At 42.3% G+C, this 23,961-nt stretch overlaps 1 protein-coding gene across 6 annotated transcripts in view; it reads left to right on the forward strand.

Annotated features, from left to right (window-relative positions):
- Positions 1–23,961, forward strand: part of vav2 (vav guanine nucleotide exchange factor 2) — a 205,527-nt gene that overhangs the window by 52,924 nt on the left and 128,642 nt on the right. For all 6 annotated transcript variants that reach the window (XM_087174315.1, XM_087174317.1, XM_023407516.2 and 3 more), the window contains exon 2: positions 2,986–3,102. In XM_087174315.1, the coding sequence (XP_087030441.1) occupies positions 2,986–3,102 (117 nt within the window). The remainder of the gene's footprint in view (positions 1–2,985; positions 3,103–23,961) is intronic.

Consider the following 23,961-nt stretch of genomic DNA (forward strand, 5'->3'; position numbering starts at 1 on the left):
CCCCCCCCCCTCTCTCTCTGACCTTCTCTTTTCCTCTCTGCACCCCAAAGGGATCCGTTTTAATCTGTGAAAAACCTGATTTAGAACTCATGTTTACAGTGAAGGTTGGCTCTGATGCTCGATGCATTTACTTTCAGGAGTGAAAGCCTTGAGAAATGCAATTTTAAAAAGGCCAGTCAGAGTATTAAGTGAGCCACGATGACACAATGGTTGCATCAAATGGCAAACACTTGAAGCAAGTGGTCCGCACACGTGTGTGAGTGCTTACAACACGTAGCTTTTTCTTGTGTTTTTTTTTAGTCAAGGTGGGAAGATGTCTTTTATATAAAGCACTTGCACAACTGTTCAGTCATTTTTCTGTCACCTGACACAGGGAAAAAAGAAGATCCTTAGGCAACAGGTGCACAAAAAAAAAACCAGAACTAATAATGTAACTGCTAAAAGCGAACAAACACCTGCACGCTGTCTTCACTACCAATCAACGTTTATTGCAGTGTTTTAGCTGTAAAACCATATGTGGGAGCTAGTAGGTATATCTTTTTTTGTTGCTTGAAACAGCAATCGCAGGGATCTGGAGTAATGAAACTGATTAAAACTGTAATGATCCAATCTGCTGTTGTGAAAACGAAAAGTTTCATCTACGGCAAAAAAAAAAAAAACGGGTTGAAATGAGCTTTTTGAAGTCAGGCTGCAACTAATGATTATTGTTATAATCAGTTATAAAAGATTAATATTACAAAGAAATGGAAATTCACCAGTAACCGTTTGACATTTCCACTTGAAAAATAAAAAAGTCAGAACTTCATTTGAGAGTTTATTTTCTGTATATAAACGCATATACGAGGATTCTTTTAACCTTTTAAATTCTATCAGCATTGAAGTCAATTTAGCGCAGTTTATGTGTGCGAGATTGAACCCACAGCTCTGTGTAAAATGGAGGAGTAAATGTGCTCAGCCTCGAGTGTGTTGCAGGCCACAAGTGAGGTAATTTCAGATGTATGGTGCTGAGGGCAGCCTCAGCCTAAGGAGATGACCACAGTCTGTTTATTCCCAGATGCACTCACATTCCCCACTCCACGAGAAATAGTGTTTTTTTTTTTTTTTTTCCCATCAAGATCATAGCAGTTCTCCCTCTACCCCTACCCCGGCTCTCTTATCTCCAAACATACATTAGAATGTCAGACACATCTTCCCCCTCCTGATTTATATCTGCAGAGCTCTCTCTCTCTCTCTCTCTCTCTCTTTCTTTTTCCTCTCGTCTCCAAACCACTCCAGCAAATGTTACCTTTTCATATCTTGGCTTGGAAAATAAGCTTTTTTTTTTTTTTCTTCTTTTTTTTTTTTGCCCATTGCACGTGAGGATCTGCAGACAGGATAACCTTCGCGGCTGAACTGCAAATGTCACTTCAGCGAGCTAACCAATCGCATTTCTTTTCGCTGGCCAGTGCGTCTCTCTTATGGGGCTCACACCCGTGACACCGGGAACCGAGCAGATGCGCACGCATGAATGAGAATGAGTAAGCAGGGGCTCTCAGGTGTGGCCAGGAGGGGCCAAATAAAATACCACAAAATACCAGGAAAAGCGTATCAGATGATTTTTATTTATTTATTTTTTTTAAGGTGGCGGTGACAGAGAGTGGATTCCTTATCCAACGCCTGAAAGCTAATGAGTGCAGAGGGCGGATGTGGATGAAAACACTGCGGCTCAAACTGCCCTGAGATTAAAATAAAGAGCAGAGGGAGAGGGGATGCTCTGCGGTGTGTTAGTCTACCGGAAGCTGTCATTTGCTAACACTCACGTGCAACCCGACGTCAAGTGCGACTTGCGCAGGCTGCCGGTTGTTTTACCATTTTGATGCAACAGCCCATTACAAGGGTGGAAGTGTGTTGTCAAAGCTTTCAGCAGAATAGGCAATCAAGCATTTTGTTCAACGCCGGCTCTCTCACTAGAGTCTCTTTTGTGTGTACACTCTGCTTCCGCGGCCATCAGTTCGTATCGCTCACGCTCCGAGAAATGAAAGGGCATATCTGAGCGGCATCTGGATTTGCATGCCAGGTAATGTGTTCTTCACACACAGAAAGATGGGGAGATGGGAGGCTGTTATGCTTATCATTAATATTTCAATACCCCTTTTGCAGTTATTGGTCTGCCCACCCCACCCACCCCCAACATCCCTGAAGGTTTTTCTGCATGATGGCATATTTTAGGGACCGGGACTATCAATATTCGTGACCAGGGTATTTTTATATGCGGTTTTGTTATGAGTATTTTTGGCTGCTGCAGGGTTCCTATTATATGAACCATCCCCCTCACCCCCCCCTACAATACAGGCCACCATTCTCAAGTTCAAATCTATTTTATTGACAGCCTCTTACTTCACATTATCTGTATCTCCTCTTGTTCCATTTCCTGAGTAACTGATTTCAGATAAAAACCTTTTTCAAAGCCTTTATTGAATGCCAGAGCATCACTGGTTTTTCTTAAAGACCTTTCCATGGTCGTTTTTTTTTTTTGTCAGACTTGTGACCCTTGACCTTTTCAGTGTGAGGTCAGTGTCTCAATCCCGGGGGCAGGTCTTTGCCTGTGGGCTTGTCTGAGGACTCTTCCCTGGTGCGCTCTGATGTCAGGAGACAGGGGCTTCTCTGCGGCATCTCCTTATCTGAATGAGAGAGGCAGCCCATCGGCCTCAGCAGCAGCAATCAGCCTGCTCACCTTCTGGTGCTGAATAATCACTCATATATAGCAGGAAGGGATGATACGGGGAGCCTGCCAATCATGAAGCAGGAAATTAAATATTTGCCAAAAAAAAAAAAACTCAGTTGCATTGATAGGGAATATTAAAAATAAGGTGAGAACCTGGTGGAGCAGGGTAAATCCTCTGTTAGCTCTTATCTATCGCTGGAATTGTGTGCGCAAGATTCAGTTTGAACATGCATTTATGTTTGTTTTGGGTTTTTTTGACTCTCTCTCTCTGTCTTTTGTAGTTCCTGTGTCTGAAGAACATCCGGACGTTTCTCAAGGTGTGCCACGACAAGTTCGGCCTGCGCAACAGCGAGCTGTTCGACCCTTTTGACCTCTTCGACGTCAGGGACTTCGGCAAGGTGAGTGTGAAACGTCAGACGTGTGGGGGACGGCTGCTCCACTTTTCAGGCTACAAAAAAAAACTCTACACTTGAGCTGACACTGTGATCGGCTCTAAAAAAAAACAAAAAAAAACCCCAAAAACGGTGCTAACCGTTGGCTACATTCCAAATACAGTGGGAGCTCGGAGACATGATGCTGCTGGTGTGGCTGATAATATCGTTTCGGAGCTTGTGTGTCCTTTCTCTCTGTCGGATGAAAAGCTGAGATGTGCTTGTGTGGTATTTATACAGTTTGCCTTGATGTAGTTGTAGGATTTTTGTTTGACATTGAAATACATGGTCACCAGATGAAAGATACTCATCATATTTTTTTCAGGTACACTGCTTGTTTGGGATGGATGCTTACCCATGTTGTCCTCATTGTGATGTAAGGAGCGTGTGTGTGTGTGTGTGTGTGTGTGTGTGTGTGTGTGTGTGAAGTTGTTTTTGCATCTTTGTGCATGTGCTTGGGTTTAAAGGTGCTTCAAAGTCAAATCTGTCAGTTACATTAACTGCAGTACGCTCAGATGAGCATTCGGTGTAACGCTTCAGGGTCAGCGGTCTCATGTCAGCGAGTGAGCGGAGTTAAACTCAACTCAGCTGCTTTCTAACAGTCTGCTGCGAAGATACAGTGTGAATGTGTGTGTTGGCTCGGCGGTGAAGATGGCTGACTCACTCGCACGTCGTTGGAGCTATACGGGGAGGTGTTTTTATTGGATATTCAAGTGAATTTTTTGTATTTATTAAATCATGAGGCCACGGCCTCCCGGGACTTTTTAAATCTTTGTCCAGAGGGAGGTTGGCACACCTTGGGTAGTTTGCTCAGCCGGCTGCCTCTGTGGCCCAGACCTAACTGGTGGAAGATGGATGGATGAATGGAATTGCAGGTCTTTGGTTTTCCTCAAGGTTTATGGTTGTACATGTCAGATATACTGTATAATTAAAGTAAATAGTGTGCAACATATGAATTTACTGGCGTTTCAGCGTCAGTTCGAAATTGCTGCCAAACGCAGTTAAAGAGGCGACAGGGTTGTGGCGTCTTTTCTTTTCAGGAGATTTAAAGCTCCTGGAAACGAAGTCATTTGATATGGGGGGGGGGGATTGCCTGGTAACCCACAATCGGCAGACCCTGTTGGCCTCAGCTTCCGAAAGTGAATTGTTTCCCTCCACTTCCTAATCCCTATGACTGCTGTGTGATGTGTGTTTGTGCCGCAGCTACAGACAGACGGGTGGGGGTGGGGAGGCGGGATAGGACGGTTAGCTTCTTTCTGAGCTCGTGGGCTGTTAAAAACAAGCAGCAGAGGGACAATATGACTCATTAAATTGATGATGACAGCTGATGCCATCGTGTCAGGATTGGTATTGGTGCTGAATGTTAACATTGTATCTTCAGTATTATTTGTACTCTGGCAGTGGGGAAGGTGGGGAAGGTGGGGGGTGGGGGGGGTCACAATGTAGAGGTGAGATATGAATGAAACTGCATTACATCTCACTGTGATCGATTACAAAGAGGATGTGTTTGCGGAAAGTCATCTGCTCATTTATCTAATGTATCCAATCTAATTCAACGTATACACTCTTGCCTGCGTCGCGCTGAGAAGAAGGGAAGGACAGAGAAAGAAAAGATGAGAGAGAGAGAGAGAGACGGAGAGAGAGGAGAAAAAAAAAGAGACAAGGGCTCATTTGGCAGTTTGTAGATAAACCACAAGACGATGTCTGAGAGTCAATGAGCTCACAGTGAACGGTATTAAAATCCAGCAGCAGTCAGAATCAATCACATAGGCCCTCCATATGTCAATTTGGAAATTGCTTTTGTATGGTCTCACCGGTGGCGGGCTTGTCTCACCATTGATTTTCCATTAAGGCCAAACATCACATTATAATATATTGAACTGAGTAGATCCCTACTAATGTGACATACATTTAAATAGTGAGAATGCCTCATAAACTTAAGATAAAAAGGGGCCGGCTGTTCTATTCCTGCGCTCTCTCCTCTTTTGTTACTCTGACACAAAAGTTTCTTTGTGCGCACATCTGATAGCCAACAATGGGAATTCTTACTTCTGTCATATTTATCTTAGTTTGGAATCATTTATCTCTTCTTCTTTCTCATCATACAAAGAAATATGTAAAAATTCGAAGCAAAGTGAAGCAGCTTTGGAGCAAATTTTTTTGCAAACTGAGAGCTGTTTACAAACCCTTGTATCTTGTACAGTTCAGTATATACAGATCAAAATATTGTTCAGAGATGCAACTTTTACTTTCAGTAATATCTACATGTCAATTTTCTGTCACTTCTGTTTGCATATTCTGTCGAACATTTTAAGTGCCGAGACGTCGGCTTTACTATTGATTGTGTAAAGAGTTTGGAAAGCGGTGCGTGGTCAGAGACTGCAGCCACACTGGATGAAGCCTGTGCAGTCCATCCTTCCCAAGATGCATCACCTGACAGTTTTCTGCTTGAGCTCATCCCAAAGTGCTCACTCTTCAATTGTGAATGGAATACCACATTGTCTGGAGAGACATATTTTATCACACCGGTGCTTAAGACAATTTAAAAATGAAGTAAAAACAAAACAGTTATACATAATGTTCACATGCTATATCCAATTTGTCACCATTATCTTTAAAATGCCACCAATGCCAAACATTGGTGCTACAAGCGTCTTCTTCATATCATTGGAAAATTAATATCTTTGGGTTTTGGACACTGTGAACAATTTATTTATTTGGTAATTTTTTGGTACTTTAAAAACTAAGTAATCCATAGTGAGACTGGCGACCTGTCCAGGGTGTTCCCCGCCCTCACCCAATGTCAGCTGAGACTGGCTCAGGCCTCCCTCCGGCCCTGTAAGCACGAGCAGTAAGGATAGGGAATGAATGAATGAATAATCCCTGGTGGTAGGACTGCGAAATATATCCAAGTATATATTTGATACCATTAATGAGGAAGGAACTACTCTCATTAGCTTCTGAAACTCGTTTTCTTTCCACTGTTGTAACAGGCATCATGTCTTTCACTATTAAACATAAAGTTGCCCTCGCTGTGTCCCTGCTGCTTTTTTGAGCTTCCCCCCATCATATCAGGTAATGTCTGACACACTTTGGCTTTCTGTATACTCAGATGGGATTAGACGAATGTTTCCTTTTAAAGTGGATGTTTGCTGTGTTTCCCGTCTTTGTCGCCTGCTTATCTTGCAACGGATATGGCTGTGCTGTTTACCCAGCTTTAGAAATCTGAACCGTTCCCGAATCACCACTGTTGTGCGACCTCTATTTGCTACGATGTCGTCGTCCTGTGCGGCCGTCTGTCTCTCTTCACGACGGTTCCAAAAACATGTGTGTCTTTTCGCTTTGTTTTATTACTATAGCCTAACAGGGTGATTGTGCAGATGGTTAACCTAAGTGCGAGATACATTTATAGAAATTCACCCAACAGTTTGTTTTCATTATCGTGGGAATCGTTTTGAAAGATCGCTTATGGCCCAGCTTTTCTTAGTGGCAATCCTTAGTGTTAACAGTTTTGTTTTTCTTCAGATGGTTTTACATCTTGTAAAGAAGAAGAACAGGAGAAGAAAAAGAAGAAGCAGAGGAGATAGTTTTTAGTGTATGAAAAGGTTGAACTCTCAGTACGTACCTGGTGATACTGCTTTTTGAAGGATAGAGCCGAAAACCGTAGATTTTTAATCTCCTCTGAAGAGCGGCATTAAAAATGAGGGCTATGGGGAAAGGAGGGAATAGTGAGCTTCCCCTATAAACATTAATCAGCCCCTATCCACCATTCATACCTCTACCTTGGTTGCCAGGGGGCCCCAGAGTTCATCTCCCCTGGCCTCTGATCGCCATCTCTACCTCTAATGATGCCTTTTCCTGGGTCACAGGCATATGGAGACTGGGGGGCCAACAGGGCCCGGTGCTGAATAGGAAAGAAAAAAAAAAAGTAATTGCCCCTTCAAAACCTCCCCCTACCCTTTCCAGTGGGGATAGTATTGAAACAAATGGAGCGCATACCCTAATAGATGTCCTCTACTGATTTTTATTTTCATTACTTAACTCGTTTCAAAGCGGAATACACTTTTGCATCAAAACAGCGTGAGCCAGTGCTCCCCTGTTGTGTTTTCCTTTCGCAGAGGGAGGGTGGGGGGGGGACTCGCTCTACTGTTTGGTCTCATGCACATATCAACACACTTCTTTGCACCCGAACCCATCCCCCATCATTAGAAATTCATTATGACATCATTAAACCAATGAAATACAGCTTATTACAGTAGACCCCGGAGAACGCTTTTATTTAAACACCTCCCTCCATCCGAACCCAACCGCCTCGTTTCCTTCTTCTCCAAACCTATTTTAATTAGCCACCAAAGGAACATTGCTGTCATTTAAATGAACATGGCAATCAGTTTATTTGGCTGTTGCCATGATTAGCATAATTAGCCTGCACCTGTTAGCCATCTATCAACAGTTTGGTAATTTTCCTTCTGCGACTGGAGAGAGTGGCGAAGGAAGGAAGCTTTCTGACGGATTCGCCGTCTTCATTAAAGGGAAAAAGCGTAATTTATTTTTGAAATGCAGACGGCGTCGCTCGCAGCGCTTTCTGTCTCGTCTAAACAGCGTGGGAGAGACATGACCGGCTGGACTGTGAAGTGTCAGAGACATTCAGCTGAGGCTCATTGACTTGATAGTATAGTGTCAAGGTGAATGGCTTTTGTTTGTGCACTGCATTTGAATGGAAATTGGCCCCTGAATGCGGGTTCAGGTGACATTCAGGTGGTGGGGTGGGGTGGGGTGAGGGGGGGGCTTACCCTTTTCCAGGAATCTCACAGTGATGATTTTCTACACGTGTTTGTGAACTTCCTTGTAACTGAGAAATTGAAGTTGGTAGTTTTTCCCCTAAGTGCTTTTTTTTTTTCTTTTTTAGTTTGGATGAAATCTGATATTTTATTCTGAAATATGCTCTGCACCACAACCTTTAATCAGTGTATTGTAATGTGGAATACACAAAACACACCTTGAAACAGATGGAGGGCATTAATGGTAAGGAAACTCAGCCCCATGATTTAATTTGTACCAACTGCTCCCACTTTTCAGCCCCCCCCGCCCCTTCCTCACTGTCCTCCTCTCATTCATCTCACTCCCACTCTCACTGTGGAGTACGTTGTGATAAGAAAGAGGCAGCGGGCAGACGAGCCACCGTTGCGTCAGCGGCTGCGTGATTGCCATTGGTCGGCAGTGTTTGATTACCCTGTGTGCTGCTCTGAATCCCGCACACTCCTGAACTCCTGCTCCTTTCATTTCCTTCCTGCCCTCTGTGGCTGAAAATAGCTAGTTGCTTAGCATCCACGCCCAGTCCTACTAACATCTGGAACGTGCCTCAGCCGCAGTTGGGCCGCCTGCCTGAATGCTATTTACTGAAGTAGGTTTTGACCTCAGCCCTGAAAGCTCTCAGCCTGGCCCGGCGCTCATTTGTTCTCACTATGTGAAACATTCTCAACCATGCAAAATACACCAAACCTTTGAACTCATTGTCGGCTTTCAAGGTATTTACAGGCTTGTGGCATGTCTTAAGAAAACATGCCATGCATAGTAATGTTTGAGCTAACTTCGGATATATAGAAATACCATAATTTGACATGTGAGTGGCGCTGCACATATTCAAGTGACACATGAAAATATTTGTTAGTTTTTGCAATTATGTCCTGTATTTGAAATAAATAGCATACATTTGAACAGATAACGGAAAACATCAGCTCTCCAGGATTATAAAAAGAACAATGTTGATGAGACTGTAACAAATCACCTTATTATAAAAGCCTGAGGAGAAAAGTAGACACGCTATTTAGAAGGTAATCGGTGGATCTAATATGTGTCATGTATGAACACTTTACTGACTGCTTAAAATGGGTGAAAGTTACCAAAAGAAAATAGAAAATATTTCCCCTTGCCTCCTTTAATGACGGCAGAAATCACTTAGCAACGAAGGAGGCACTATTAGTTTGCATATGCCATCATGTAGTAGTGAAAATGAAATGAAATCACGTGCGTCCTGGACGGCATGCCAGTAACAAATGCTGCTGCAAATAATATCCAAATCTCCCAAAGTCCAAACAGTCTCAAAGTTCTTTAACACAACTTAAATAGTCTGATTATGATTAGTCCCCAACCAAGCCGATGAGTAATGTTGTTAATGGGTGGGATCGTGGCAAGACGCCGCAGTTTGTAATATAAAGGACCTACGCAGTCTCCCCACAGTCCATTTAATACATACCAGTGGTATGAAAACATGATAACAGTCCATTTTCACAACCTGTGCTCACCAAATAGGCCAACCATCACACCCTATAAATACAGCATTTTAAATATGTGTGGGAAAATAACAAAAGCCATACACAAAGGTGGAGCTTAGGTGAGCATTACAAGATGTACCTTTAGTATTCTCACAAAATATACAGAAGACTACATTTTAATAGATATATAATAGATAAAAATAGATTTGTGAACATGTTGGCAAAGGAGCACCATGGGAAGTCACGCAGCATTAGCCTGTTTGCTTTGTACTAAGAGTATTCACCTGGATTACTTTTCATACTGTGGAAAAAGTCTCTAAGTAGTGATGATTGAGGCCAGATTTCAGATTTCACATTCATTCTCCATGGACACCGGGAGAATTGCCGTGTTCCTGTTTATGTTCCTGTCAAAACACATGTTATATAAGGCCACTCACTGTGGAGGCTTTCCTGCTTTGTATGTTGGTATTATTATTATTTTTTTTATAATAGATTCGCACTGTGAATAGCTGTAGGACATGCAGTGATTCATGCCTGTCAGACTCGGGCAGAAGAGGGTTCAGTAAATGGGTGGAGGGGGAAGGTTTAAGGGTCAAGCAGCCAGGGTCGCACACTCCAGTCAATGCATCCTCTTCCATTAGTGACCACGTCCTCTGCTGCAGTCCTTCACTGCCAAGGCCCGAGTGGATTTTTTTATTTATTTTTTTTAAAGCTGGGATCCTTCGTGTTACCTTGCCCCTCTGGAAGGGGGTAAGTGGTTGGAGGAGGTTTATTGCAAAATATGATGTTAATATTTTTGAGCGTGTGTCACCGGAGTAATATAACTCTTTTCTTTTTAATTTAGTTTGAATATGATAGAGTAGAAACAAGCATATCTTACCCAACAGGCTCACAGAAACTCTTATCTCAACAGGTATCAAATCAAATGCTAAAAGTAAAGGTTCTTTAGTACAGTATACAACAGTATACAAAATCGTTGACATGAAATGCTGCTGACATGCGATGCATCAGTAATATAATGCAAAACTGTACTGACAATAGATTATTTACATGAAATCTACATCTTTCACTGCTGCTTATGCCCCAACAACGTATCCCTTGATCCGAGATAACACCCAGTGCTCCCTTCAGATGAATTTGTCTCCTCTGAAATCACCTCCTCCTGCCTCTGCAGACAGTTTTGTGGCTGCTCCTTCTGTCCCCGTGCGCTCTTACTTCACGGCCTGTCCATCAGGACTCACGACCCCACCCGCCCCACCCACCCTTCCACCCCCAACTGCAAGTTTTTACATAAAGCTTCCATGACACAATCAATAATTCATTCCAAATGCCACAGTGCTGATGATAATTTTCCTGACATGAATTATAAATGGCAGCTTCCTCTCCCCCCTCCCTGTGTTTAGACCCCCCTCCCACCTCTCTATTCCATGCTCCGATCCCACGACCTCATTATTCCTGCAGCTCGTTATGGCGATAGCCGCGGAAACAGGTGGTTGCTGAGCAATAGGTTGTCCTCTGGGGGGTACGGTCTGTGTGGTTGTGGTGGTGCTGCTAAGCTCAGGGATGCTGACTGTTTGGAAGACACAGCCGCTGAGTTCACACTTTACAGCAACAATAGGGATTGGAAATGTTATGGAGTGATGATGGCATCCACTCTTTGTCAGCTCGAACAGTCCACACAGTGCGGCCTGGTCTGTGTCATGGATGAGTAAAAAGCTTGAGGCCGGTCCAGATGTGTCCACATGTGTTATTTGAGAGAAATCTTAGTGTGTTGGAGCCTCCAGAGTTTTTAATTTTAAATAAGGAAAATATTAATTTAGGAAAACTCACCATAAGGGGCCTTAAGTAGAATATGGCTGATGGCTGATGTAATTACCTGATGCTCACCTGTGTAGGTGCTGATTGTGTGAAGTTATCCTGCTGTGTTCCTCCTGCTCTGGCACTCTATAAGTAGGTACGCACGTGAGTTTGAATCATTTCAGAATCCTGTGTTGGATCTCATTATTTCACCTGAAAAGTCGGCGGGAGTATATGATGTGTGTGCTTTACAAGTGTGTGTGTGTATCAGTTACCCTCCTAAACCTGCAGTGGTTAAAATTAATTTGGTGGATTAGCCACCACATAGTGCCATCTGGATTTCCTCCAGCTGTTCCCTGCCCACCTGGCATGATTTAAAATCCCCTAAATTTTGACTTTACATAAAAAAAAAACAATCAATCAATCAATATCTTTATCATGATATTTTGAGATCTATGTATCTGTATGTTGTATTTATGAGGCCTGTATTAAAAATGGCGATTAATCACAAGCTAAAGATCTCATATTTACAAGATAATGATATTTTTTTCTCGTTTTATGAGACGCTAAATCTTAATTACCAGACACAGAAATCATGATTACAAGAACGTGTCTATTCCCTCCCCCTGTGTTTCGGTACTCCTTCTTTTAATCTGCTGCACTAAAACTATTCTAGTGTTGAAACTGAAGAACCAGCACCTTCCCACATCAATAAGCTTTCTGCCCTTTCTCCCCTCCACTTTCTTCTTTTGCTTCCATTTCCCCCCTCTGACAGTTGCAGTGCACAACAGTGTCATTTAAATCCACCAGAGGAGTGAGAGAGAGAGAGAAGGAGAGAGAGAGAGGAAACAAAAAAGAAAACGTGATGAGCTGTATATAAAAATCATTTATTGAACTGTTATATCCCGGTGCAGTCAGAATCCTATTGTGGGAATAATAGGCCTCTTTTGTTTTGGGTGGCGGTTACTGTTACTATCTGCTGCTAGACAAACTGACAATGCAGTTTGGCACAAGCCCCGGCGCTCAGCTCTGGCTCTTTGAAGTTTCTTAGCTCGCTGTTGCGCCGCGCGGAGTCGCCCCAAAAGGCTGCTGAGGTGTGATCGCAACCTTCTCTCTCTCTCTGTCTCTCTCTCACGCTCCCTCTCGCCTTTTGGATCGTGAGTGAGTGGTCACCGGAGGGTGTGTCCCCGTTGTTGAGGTGGGTGTCTTTTGCAGCGCCACGGGACTAAAGTGGTGAGATAAAGGGAGGAAGAGCCCCCCACAGTGGGAGAGTTCTCTGAATTCTTCGCAGCCGGTGTGAGCTCTCATTATTTCTCCTCCCCTGGTTCCTCCCTCTCGAGGCCCCACAGGCGTGGCGGTGATGGACAGGTACATTCTCTGAGGAATCACTGGCATGAAAAAAGAAGAAAATAACCAAAGAGGGAGTCCGTCCTCAATCTTTTTTCTTTTTTTTTTCTTTTTTTTTTCATTGCACAGGGATTACTCTCATCTGGAGCTGAAAGGAAAACCCACTCAGCTCATAAATCGTACTTATTGTGAGAAAATTTGAATGTGCATTTCGTTTGGATTACGTAATGATACGCTGTTTGCTCTCAAACCCACGCTGATTTCCTGAACCTTCATTTTGTTACGCTGTAAACAGAGGCTCAGCGCCTCGACAAAGATATATATTTTACGATACATTTGCCACACAGGCCACTGGTAGATCTGCAGGATCATAAGAAATAAGCTGCTTTTGAAAAACCCTGATTAAATCATGAGAGGTACCAAATGGCAGAGTGTGTCACATAAAATGAATCCTCTTTGATTTTTTGTTTTTTTTTTTGATGAAGGGGATTCACCAGCAAATTAAATAAATAACAAAAAGTAAACAACAGATTGCACAGACTGCTCTCTGAATTAAATCAGAATATTGTCCGTGTTTTAGCTGATTAGTTTTTTTGTCGCAGCGCACTGTCAGCACTGGTATCAAGTGGTTAAGAGCAGACATATTTGTAGTATTAGAAGGCACAGACAGGAAGGGGTGCTCTGCCAGTTACAAGTGTTAATGGACCATGTGTTCACTGATGGTGCTGTCAGCCCGTCATTAGCGTTTGGCTCGGATCCTAACAGAGCCAAACTACAAATTGTCAAGTGTGTGACGATGAGTGTAAACTTTCAGTTGTATTATAAGAGGTAAGACAGCACATCGTGTGAGGCGTACATCTCAAGGTTGTGCCACAGCTGCGTGTGTTGACTGTTTTTTGTCTACCCGGCGGAGGAAGACAACTGGAGATGTTCTCAACGACTGCTCTCGCCCAAGTGTGGACGTCATTGTCCCTCAGTGCGAAACAGAAGTTGGAGAAGCTGATCTCAGGAAAATAAAGAGAAGCTTAAAGGACGGCTCGAAAGAAACAGCGAAAAAAGAAAAACATTTGCTTTGTGTTAAAGTTCGTGAAGTGAAATTTGAATCACTAGCGCTCCAAAGCTTGAGTTTTAATGGATGTCAACATATCACTTCCTGTTACTACAAAACAGTGACGTACAGTACTGATGTCTCGTATACTTTATATTTTGACATATATATACTGTATATATGCTATACAGCAGTAATATGTAGTATAATTATTAATAGTAATTAATAGTTATAGCCTAACATGTTAGACCTCCAAAGTCGATATGTGGAACGTTCTCCCCTTTTACTGTTGTACTCCATGGGAGATCGTCCATGTTTTATTTAGTCTTTCTTTATCCAAGAGTACAATTGGTAGTTTAAAATTATTGTGCAGTGTGCATAACATATTGTGTCATTTACTTTGTGTAGGAGCCAAGTCAAATGATCCCAGTTGACTGGAGGACTGGCGATCACCTCCAATGATATAACGCTATAATGATAACGCTAGACACTAGCCGGTTATATACACTTCACAGCATTTGTACTGTAGGTGGCAAGAATCACACACAGGACACAGCTCAGGTTTCATTCTAAACCCCAGAGTTCAACTTCCAATGTGTCCTTGAGCAATTACCTGAAACAGCTCAGGGGGATGCTGCCGTGAGGCTGACGCTGACCTCTGACCTCTGGGGGACAAAAAGTGTAATTATTCCCCTCGGGGATCAGCAGAGAATCAAAAACAATGAAGTCCTCAGCAGGATTGAAACCGCAGATGAGCAAAGCGCACAGAAACTCGGCTAAAAAACGAGATAGTATTATTATGATAATACAAAGACCCAGAGAGACCTTTTTACCTTTTTACCCACCCTGCTGGTTCAGTTGAGCGCATTAATGCAGGATTATCACATGCGCTGACCAAAAAAAATTACTGTGTCAGATATGCATGACCACAGACGTGGAAATAACCACTTTACTCAATTGGAGCATTGACAGCACTGTCTATAGCGTTCATTAAATTTGTCATTGCTTTTAATGCTGTCCAGTTCATCAACAGGAACACATCAAAGGACTGGATGACACACATATACACACACACACTGCAGTCCAGGCCCATAAAGTCCCTGTCGGAGCCTGTGCTCTCTGATTCCTCCTATCAAAGGGCTGTAAAATGGAAATTAGACTGAATGGATGACATGGTCTCTCATTACCCGCGGCATGTTTTATAGAAAGTTGTGGCAACACATTTTTAGGGTGATGGCAACAGACTGATATTAGCAGGATGCTCCAGCCCACTTACCTTTTTACGGATCCTATTAATCCACCCTCTTCCCCGTCCTCCTCCTCCTCCTCCACCACCACTTCTCTGCCAGATTCTGCATTATATGGTCCCCGCCACTTCATTTTCCCATCCTTTCCTTCCATCGTCTTCTCATCGCGTATCGCTTCCTCCCACCAGATGTCATGGTCCCACTTTTCTTTCTCACCTCTGATTCCTCTTGGTTACAAACATTGCGTGTGTGTGTGTGTGTGTGTGTGTGTGTGTGTGTGTGTGTGTGTGTGTGTGTGTGTGTGTGTGTGTTTTTTTTACCTGTGGCTGTGGCTTGTGGTTCAGCATGGTACATGGTAATTCGATACGGCTGATAAAAAGCTAGCAGCCAGGATCCTTATTGTGCGGGGTTGGGTAGCTTGCCAGGTGTTATAAACGCCCCCCTGCAGCGGCCACTAAACTGATGCCCTCCTCCGTGCTTCTATTCATTTATTTCCCTGCAGGTGCCTCGTAGCAGGTAGTAATGATGCACAGCTCTTATGTAGCCAATGGGGTGGACTGCCTGATGTGTAGGTAAAGGTAAAACTTTCCCCATTTAAGGAAGCACTACCTGAAATATAGTAGTATTAGATTGCTATAGTAGAAAATAAGATGGGAATATAACAGTCCTTAGGTGACTGGTCAGAAAATGAAGAAACATTATTATGTAGTTATTTTGATGAATAAGGATCCTTATGTTTGATTTGTACCAACTTACGTACAACTGATTTTTTTTTCTTCAAGGTAATACATACTGTAGAGTCCCCTTATACTGTATTTCTTTAAAGCAAATGAAGTTTAAAAAAATGTCATATCACTTTATTGTCAAAGATAACAGTAATAGTAGACCTACATATAACAGCAATAAGACCCCATTGGCCAGCAGCTTATTACGAGCCATAGTTATGTTTTATTGTCAGGTGACCTCTAGCAGTTGTAGTAATTGTGATGTCGTATAAAGTCCGTCTTAGGAGGAGGTTGGGGTGGATGGATAGGCTGACAAAGCGTTGTTTTCTCTATGACCATTTCATGTTCATTTTTGTAGCCATGACGACGAAGGTCCTTCAACGTTAGAGAGGCTATTTGTAAGTTGCTGAACATTGATTCTTGCCGGTAGCGGCTGGTGGTGATTGTTGCTTGCCAGAGGTTATAACACGTCCTGCGTGCAGCGCTTCGTCTTCAGGGTGGATTGGAGGCTGCAGTGAGTCGCTATCGGAAAGTGACGAGACGCGCCGGGGCTAGCTGGTTAGCGTGCTATTTGAGTAGAAGAAAAAATGTGATGGACAAGAGTTAAGATTGGTGTAAACGTAATAGGTACTTGTGCTTGGCTTCGTGTGTGTGTTTGTGTGTGCATGTGTACTTGTACGTCTATCTTTTTGAGGACCACTCGGAGTTATGGACCTTACAGAGTGAGGACATGAGGACCGGTCGTCACAGCTGCAAAGGGCTGTTTTGAGGCTTAAGACTTGGTTTTAGGTTTAGGTTAAGGTTAAGGGAAGGGTTGTGGTTAGACATTTAGTTGTGGTGGTTGAGGTTAGGGAAAGAGGCAAGGGAATGCATTATGTCAATTAGTGTCCTCACAAAGATAGAAGTAAGTGTGTGTGTCTGCACGCCTTGCCCTCATGCTGTGCCTGCTCTGCCTCAGCTGCAATTACCAGTAGAGAGAGTGCCCATATAGCTACCTGCTCATCATCCCAGAGCCAGAGCCCAGCCCTGGACAAAGCACATACAGCAGCTCCTGCCAGAGACTGCATTATGGAGATTAGGGTGAAAGATTGACAAAGAGGTAGAGGGAGGTGGTGGGACGGGCTCGATGAGAGCAGCGAGGCTTCAGGGGAGGAAAATTAGTTTGCTTCTGGATGCTCCCCTAAGGCTAAAGGAAGAAGGGGAGAGAAAGATGTGGAGATTAGAGGAGGGGAGGACGGAGGAAGACGGGCAGAGAGTGAGGGACAGAAAAAGACTAATCTTGCATAGACAAGTCAGTCTCACAGAGGTCTGGAGCTGTTCTGAAATCTGCAGATAACTTATTAATAATAATCCTGATCATCAGTTAAGTCATTTACAAAATAAAAAATAAAAGATCTGCTGCTTTTCTCTGTTTTATATTGTTGTAAATTGAAAATCTTTCACATTTGGAGATGCCGTGTTTGAACTTGTGACTGGCATTTTGAATAACAATAATTTAAAATTTTATGTATTCATTTAAAAAATCTATTGACGATGACATTTTTTTTGCAACAAATTTTTATTCTTTAAAATAGAACAATTGTGTTTCTGCACTTTCTTGAACCAACTCTTGCAGTAGTGTTTCTCCAGACCTCATTGAGCTTGACAAGTCATCTGACTATGCAAGATTGAGACAGACAGACAGAGAGAGATAGAGTGAGTGAGACGACACCCAGAGAGAAACAAGGGACATGGGGGATGTGACACAGACAAAAACACTCTCAGACAGAGGTCAAGTGTTTGACAGGAGAAAAGATGTCGAAAAAGAACAAAGTCTGAGGTGGAGAGGGGGATAAAGACGGGAAGAGACAAGCTAATTGCAGCAGATTGAAATAAGAAAGAAAGGTGGGGGGAAAAAAATTCTTGAAGACATAATGGATACGAAGAAAAGATGCAGAGAATGAAGAGTGACATTGCTGTCATTCCTATTGTGGTGGGAGTGCGTTCACTCAGCTAGGCACCTCAGTGCCCTTTGTGATGGAGGATAGTGGTTTCACTGCAGTCAATGGCTGGGAGGATAGCAAGCTAATGGCCAGACTGGGCCTGTGTCAGCCTAAATGGCAACAATCGATAATCCCCTCAGTTTCACCCTGAGAGGCCTGCAGCCTGAGCTGCAATGATGCACATGGTGCTGAGATGTCTGTGTGGCTTTCCATGTATTCATATTCTCTTTATGTGCTGGATAAATATTTCCTTTACATTTAAGGCCATTGGTTTCCCAACCTGCGGTTCAGGATTGCCCAAGGTATCACGAGCTGAATGAGAGGTTGTAAGATGATGCACAGGATAAGAAAGACTTTTCTGTAATGTATGCCTTGTTCTCCTTGAAATACTGGATTATTATACTTCTCCAGGCTTCAAATAATTCTGCAAATACAGTCTAAGAATGACAAAATTTGTTCAGATTCAATAAAGCAGAACTCAGACACGGACAGGTTTCCACAAATCAAAAACAAGACCTTTATATATGGAGTTTTGATAAAGATGATTTGGAGAATGAGCTGGCGGAGCCGGAGAGCGGGACAGGCAACAGAGCGGGTAACTGAGCAGGGGGTCGTCTGCAGAGGCTGAGTTAGACTGTGTGCAGGTTCTTGAGCTGAAGCTTGTAAACATGACGGGAAAGCAGGCAGAGAATAGTTAAAGTGAGTTCAGGCCATGCCCAGATTGCACACACACACACACACACACACACAGAGACAAATTGGGGACAAACAGGAAACACAAGGGAGTGAGGGAGAGTTTCAAAATGCACTTACCAGTTAGTTTTAAAGCCACATCAAGGTCTGTTTACAAGGGCTGGGGATATGCTGCGGCATATGTGAAAAAATCTGTATAAAACATTTAATAACCATTGAATATTTGGTAAATAGCTTACACATGGATTAAATATTACTTCCTTATAAAGGATCACTAGCCTGAAAGGTTTGCAACCATTGTTTTTTAGCCCCCGATGCAGTATCCGTTAGAACTGTGCAGTCAGACCTTTACCAGTGCACAGATTCTTGTGTGGGTTGTTTACGTGCTCCAATTTCCTCTTGGATACAGAAACATTTATTGTTAAGTTCAACTCTGTGGGACTTTCACTAACGCAGCAAAAAGGTGCCAAGCTGTGCACAACATTAAAAGCCGAAAGCAAAATTGCCGACAGCCCAACACCTGCAGCACTGCTCCAGAACGGACAGCAGAGTGTTTTTAGAAGGCCAACACACTCGCACTCTCACACACACAGTGGGGACTTTGTTAGCCTGCTGGCACAGTCAAGCTTCCCGGTACAGCTTGTTTCCACCCCGACTAGAACAGTGTGACCGTTGTGTGTATACGTGTGTGTGTGTGTGTGTGTGTGTGTGTGTGTGTGTGTGTGTGTGTGTGTGTGTGTGTGTGGTTGGAGCATTGTGTGGACACAGGCATGCAGTCAGTAGTCACACTGGATTGTATTCATTATAGAGAGATGGTTGCAGACTATCATTCGGCATAGTTCACTGTCAATAGAAGAGTTATGTGCAGAAATGTGATCTGTGCCGTTGGAGTCACATTCTAGTCCAAAAATGATTTAATAAAAGAGAAATAAAAAGAAAACAACTTACTTTTACAAAGCTGTCCAACACCTTTGCTGATGGGGTTGGAGTTAAATAATAATCCATAATGCTATTGAAGTCTTTTTAAAGCAGGTCTGATGGAGGAAAAGAACTCATGAGCACCATCCAATCGCTGAAAGTTTTTTGTGGCATTGAAACAAAGGGACCTTTGCTCCACTGAATCTCACAGCAGTAGTAGGCACATTATAAAGCAACTGAAGTAACCATGGAGCTTCCCTAAAGCCAAGTCTCTGCCACACACACACTTTTTTTTTTTTTTTTTTTTTTATCTAGAAAGAGAACAAGCGGCTGTGCTGCACTGTTCTGCTGGCAGTTTAATATATCACCGCCTCCTTATGGCTTTTCCAATATCACTTGGTTCTCTTGTTTTCAAAAGAGTTTCTGAGCTCATTCTGTGCAGCACTGAGGGATGTTTAACGGCATCTGAATTGCCTCGATCATTCTTTTTTTTTTTTCTTTCTTTTTGGGCTGTTGTGGGTTGAGCCTGGCTCCCAGAAATGGAAAATCATCCTAGTGCAGAAAAGTCTTATGGACCATAGAGAGTTGTTTCCTCTTTCTCCCAGTGTGAAAGCACCAGCATTGATCTTGCTCCCCGGGTGTCTGCACTGCATAAGTTGTAGCCAGAGCTGAGGCAGGGGTAGATGCTATGGCTCATAAACACAGGAGGACACATACACACACACACACACACACACACACACACACACACACACACACACACAAATGCACAGATGCACATTCAGTAGCTTAACTTTATTTTTGCTGCATTCATATGTTCACACACACACACACACACACACGACATGAACTCACGCACTGACTTTCTGACTTTTTATTGCTCTTCATTTGACTCAAGTGACTCACTTGACGAGAACATGATGTCTTTTAGCCTGAAGTGTGTGTGTCTGTGTGTCAGTGTGTGAATAGCCTGGAAAGGACTCTTTGTCACAGTGTGAGTCAGCCAGTGCTGGTGTATAGTGAGCTTATAGACCTAGTAACAGGGAGATGAGTATCTTGCCATTCGACACCATGTGGCAGTTTGTAAGAGGAAGCTAAAAGAAAAAAATAATTAATATTGATTTTTATCTACTGACTGAAATGGCAGATATTATACATGATACATATATATCATCCTCTAAAGAAATGTGGCTGTGTAGGACATTATTACAACTTCCCTCTCAATTTTTTTTTCTTTTTTTTTTCTTTTTTTTTTCTTCAAAATAAAATGCCTCAAACTATGCATGGTCCACCACTCTGGTCCAGACAGAAATGCCTCAAAAACTATTGGTTCTGTACTGGATGAATCTTAATGATTTCTCATCCTCTTACTTTTCCTCTAGTATCATCATTGGATCAAAAATGTCTACAGTGGTTTGGTTCCTAGTTCCAAATACCTGCAAAACTAATGACATTAATATTAGCCTCAGCTTTGATTTGTGTTCCTTGCTAATTAGTGAATAATAGCAGGCTAACAGGCTAAACTAAGATGATAAACCTACCTGCTAAAAAACATGTTAGCATCGTGCCTCTGAGCATGCTAGCATGTTGATGTTAGCATTTAGCTCATATCACTACTGTGTTCAGTAAGTTACAGCCTCAAAGAGCCACTAGCATGGTTGTAGACTTTTACTCAAATCTCCTCCATTTCTCATCATTAATAATTAAAAGTCCTAACTGATAGTAGCAGCTACCATCGCCCTTTTCTTCCATAAACTGAAATTCGTATTCTAAAAAATACACTTTTTGAGAGCAAATAAAATCTTCAAATCTAGTTCCTCGTATAACTTCTCAGGCTTAGTTTAGAAAACCAAAACATTTTCCTTTTCAAGAAAAGTTGTCAGACTTATTTGATCTTATATCAGAACTTAACACCTACGTGCAACTGACTTGAAAGTACAACAAAATGTGTGTTAGTGTCGGAGTTTGGAGCCAAGGGCCGGGCTCAACCCTGACTCCTTCTCACCGTTTCCCAGAATTACAGTAAAATAACAAAAAGAGAAAAGAAGGGAAAGAAAGTCTGTTCAGTTTAGTGTTGTCTTGGTGTTCGTACCCACAAGCCCTTTAAGACACTGACTCATATCAAAGTGTTGCTCTGCTCATCTAAACATTTTTATTTGCCCCGAACAACAGCCTGATGCCTTTATATTACTCAGCATTTTGATGTAAAATGCAGTGATTTTTCACCTTATATGCTGAAGCAATGCAGGGGAAGTAATGAGATTTATGTAGCCCGGGGAAATGAAAAGCTTTCAGATTTTTCAAAGTCCTAACGTCTTGTTTTTGAGTGTGTTGCCCTCCCTCCCTCTCTCTCTCTCGCCTCTGTGTTTCCTGTATATTCTCCACAGCTCTCTCCCTCCCTGATCCGCCCTCTGCTCTGCTATAATATGTGCAGCTCAACTAAAAATAGTTGAGTAAGGATTTATTTATGATGGGTTTTTCAGGCAAGCTGAAACTCTTTATCCTTGAAAGAGAGTGTGTTACATTACTTTTTAACAACTGAATATGGAAATAATTTTCCCTTGGTCTTGAAACTAATCAAAAATCATCAAATGGAGTTGGATCATTCATAGCTGATTACTATACATTACAGCTGCAAAGTCATGATGCAGGTTCGATGGTGAGGAATTGAGGAATTAGAGCCATCAGCCATGTGTCAGAAGAAGCTCAGGTGTCCCTGCACCTCACTTGTGGCCTCAACACACTCACACTCTGACTCACCTGCTTTCCAAATCTGCTTGTTTTGGTTTCGACATCATGGGCCAGCTTTTTGATGCATAGTAAAATCTGTGCGGAGAATGGAATTTACTGGAAATGACCCAGTAGTCAGTTTAACACTTGTGGGCAAAATATTTTTGATTTATGGATAATGATTTTGTGAGATGGGTGTTTTAATATGAAACACAATGAGGTTTCCAGGAATACCAAATGGTATTATGCCATTACATACACTGTAAATGCCAATAATATACATATGAGCACTTTATTAAGAACAGATAGTACGAGATAGGGCCTCACTTTGCTCTCAAAACATTCTCTTGACACAAGGCAGGTTGGGTCTGTGGATTCATTTGATTATTGGTGCCAGACGGGCTGGATTATGTAGGCCTATTTCCAAAACTGCTGATCTGCTGGGATTTTCGCACACAACAGTCTCTAGAGTTTTTACTCAAAATGGTGAGAAAAACAGAAAACGCGATGCCAAATTCTGACCTTACCATCTGCTGCCTCATCAGAAATCCAGATTCATCCGACCAGGCCACGTTTTTCCAGTCTTCCAACTGTCCAGTGTTGGTGAGCCTGTGTCCACTGCAGCCTCAGATTTCTGTTCTTTGCTGACAGGAGTGAAACCTGAAGTGGAGCTGCTCACCACAGCTGTAAAGAGTGGTTATCTGAGTTACCGTAGCCTTTCTTTCAGCTCCAACCAGTCTTGCCATTCTCCTCTGAGCTTTCTCATCGACAAGGTGTTTCCTTCCATAGAACTGCTGCTCACTGGATGTGTTTTGTTTTTCTCACCATTTTGAGTAAAAACTCTAGAGACTGTTTTGTGTGATAATCTAGTTTTGGAAATAGACCTACATATTCTAGCCCATCTGGCACCACCAATCAAATCACTGAGATCACATTTTTTACTCATTCTGACGTTTGAACATTAAAGGATTTATTTGTTAACAGCTGTTAACATCTGGACAATCTAAAAAATCCATTAGCTGTAACTATATATATATATATACATGTTAATGCCCCACCTTATGAGCTATAGTGCAGTTAGATTGTAGTATCCAATCATATGTTATTTTACAGAACTAAAAAATCAGTTGGTATTAATCAGAGAAATGAGAAAAATGTAGGCTACTCCTCTGTATTATAGGTTTACAGTATGTTGTGCTGCGACTCGCAATATGGTGATGGTTGACTGTGTCAACTATCTGGATGGACGCTAATGTTAGCTAGTTTCTTGCTTTTGTCTTAAGTTATAGTTTAGCTAACTAATGTTAGCTAGCTGATAGCATTTCCAATGTTGGCATGGCGTTTTGTTACCAATACAAAGAAAAATAATTTTAGCAAACAGTGGTGCTTAGTCATGAGCAGTGAGACAGTGGAGGATTAGTTGTTGTAGAGATACATTTTGACATCAATATAGTTTATTATTTCATTTTAATAGTCCTGTGTGGCTGTGGTGGTTCAGTTAGTCTTTTACCTTTTTGTTATTAGCTTCTGTAATAGTCACCACCTTTGTTTGTTGTAATTTTGAGGTACTTAACTTGAGTATTTCCATTTTATGCTACTCTATACACCCACTCCACTACATATCAGAGGGAAATATTGTACTTGTACCCCCCCCCCCCCCCCCCCTCTCTGACCTTCTCTTTTCCTCTCTGCACCCCAAAGGGATCCGTTTTAATCTGTGAAAAACCTGATTTAGAACTCATGTTTACAGTGAAGGTTGGCTCTGATGCTCGATGCATTTACTTTCAGGAGTGAAAGCCTTGAGAAATGCAATTTTAAAAAGGCCAGTCAGAGTATTAAGTGAGCCACGATGACACAATGGTTGCATCAAATGGCAAACACTTGAAGCAAGTGGTCCGCACACGTGTGTGAGTGCTTACAACACGTAGCTTTTTCTTGTGTTTTTTTTTAGTCAAGGTGGGAAGATGTCTTTTATATAAAGCACTTGCACAACTGTTCAGTCATTTTTCTGTCACCTGACACAGGGAAAAAAGAAGATCCTTAGGCAACAGGTGCACAAAAAAA

This window comes from Seriola lalandi, unplaced genomic scaffold (assembly GCF_002814215.2).
Source record: "Seriola lalandi dorsalis isolate HSWRI2012SDOR001 ecotype SW California unplaced genomic scaffold, Sedor1 jcf7180002054337, whole genome shotgun sequence".
Lineage (NCBI taxonomy): Eukaryota > Metazoa > Chordata > Actinopteri > Carangiformes > Carangidae > Seriola > Seriola lalandi.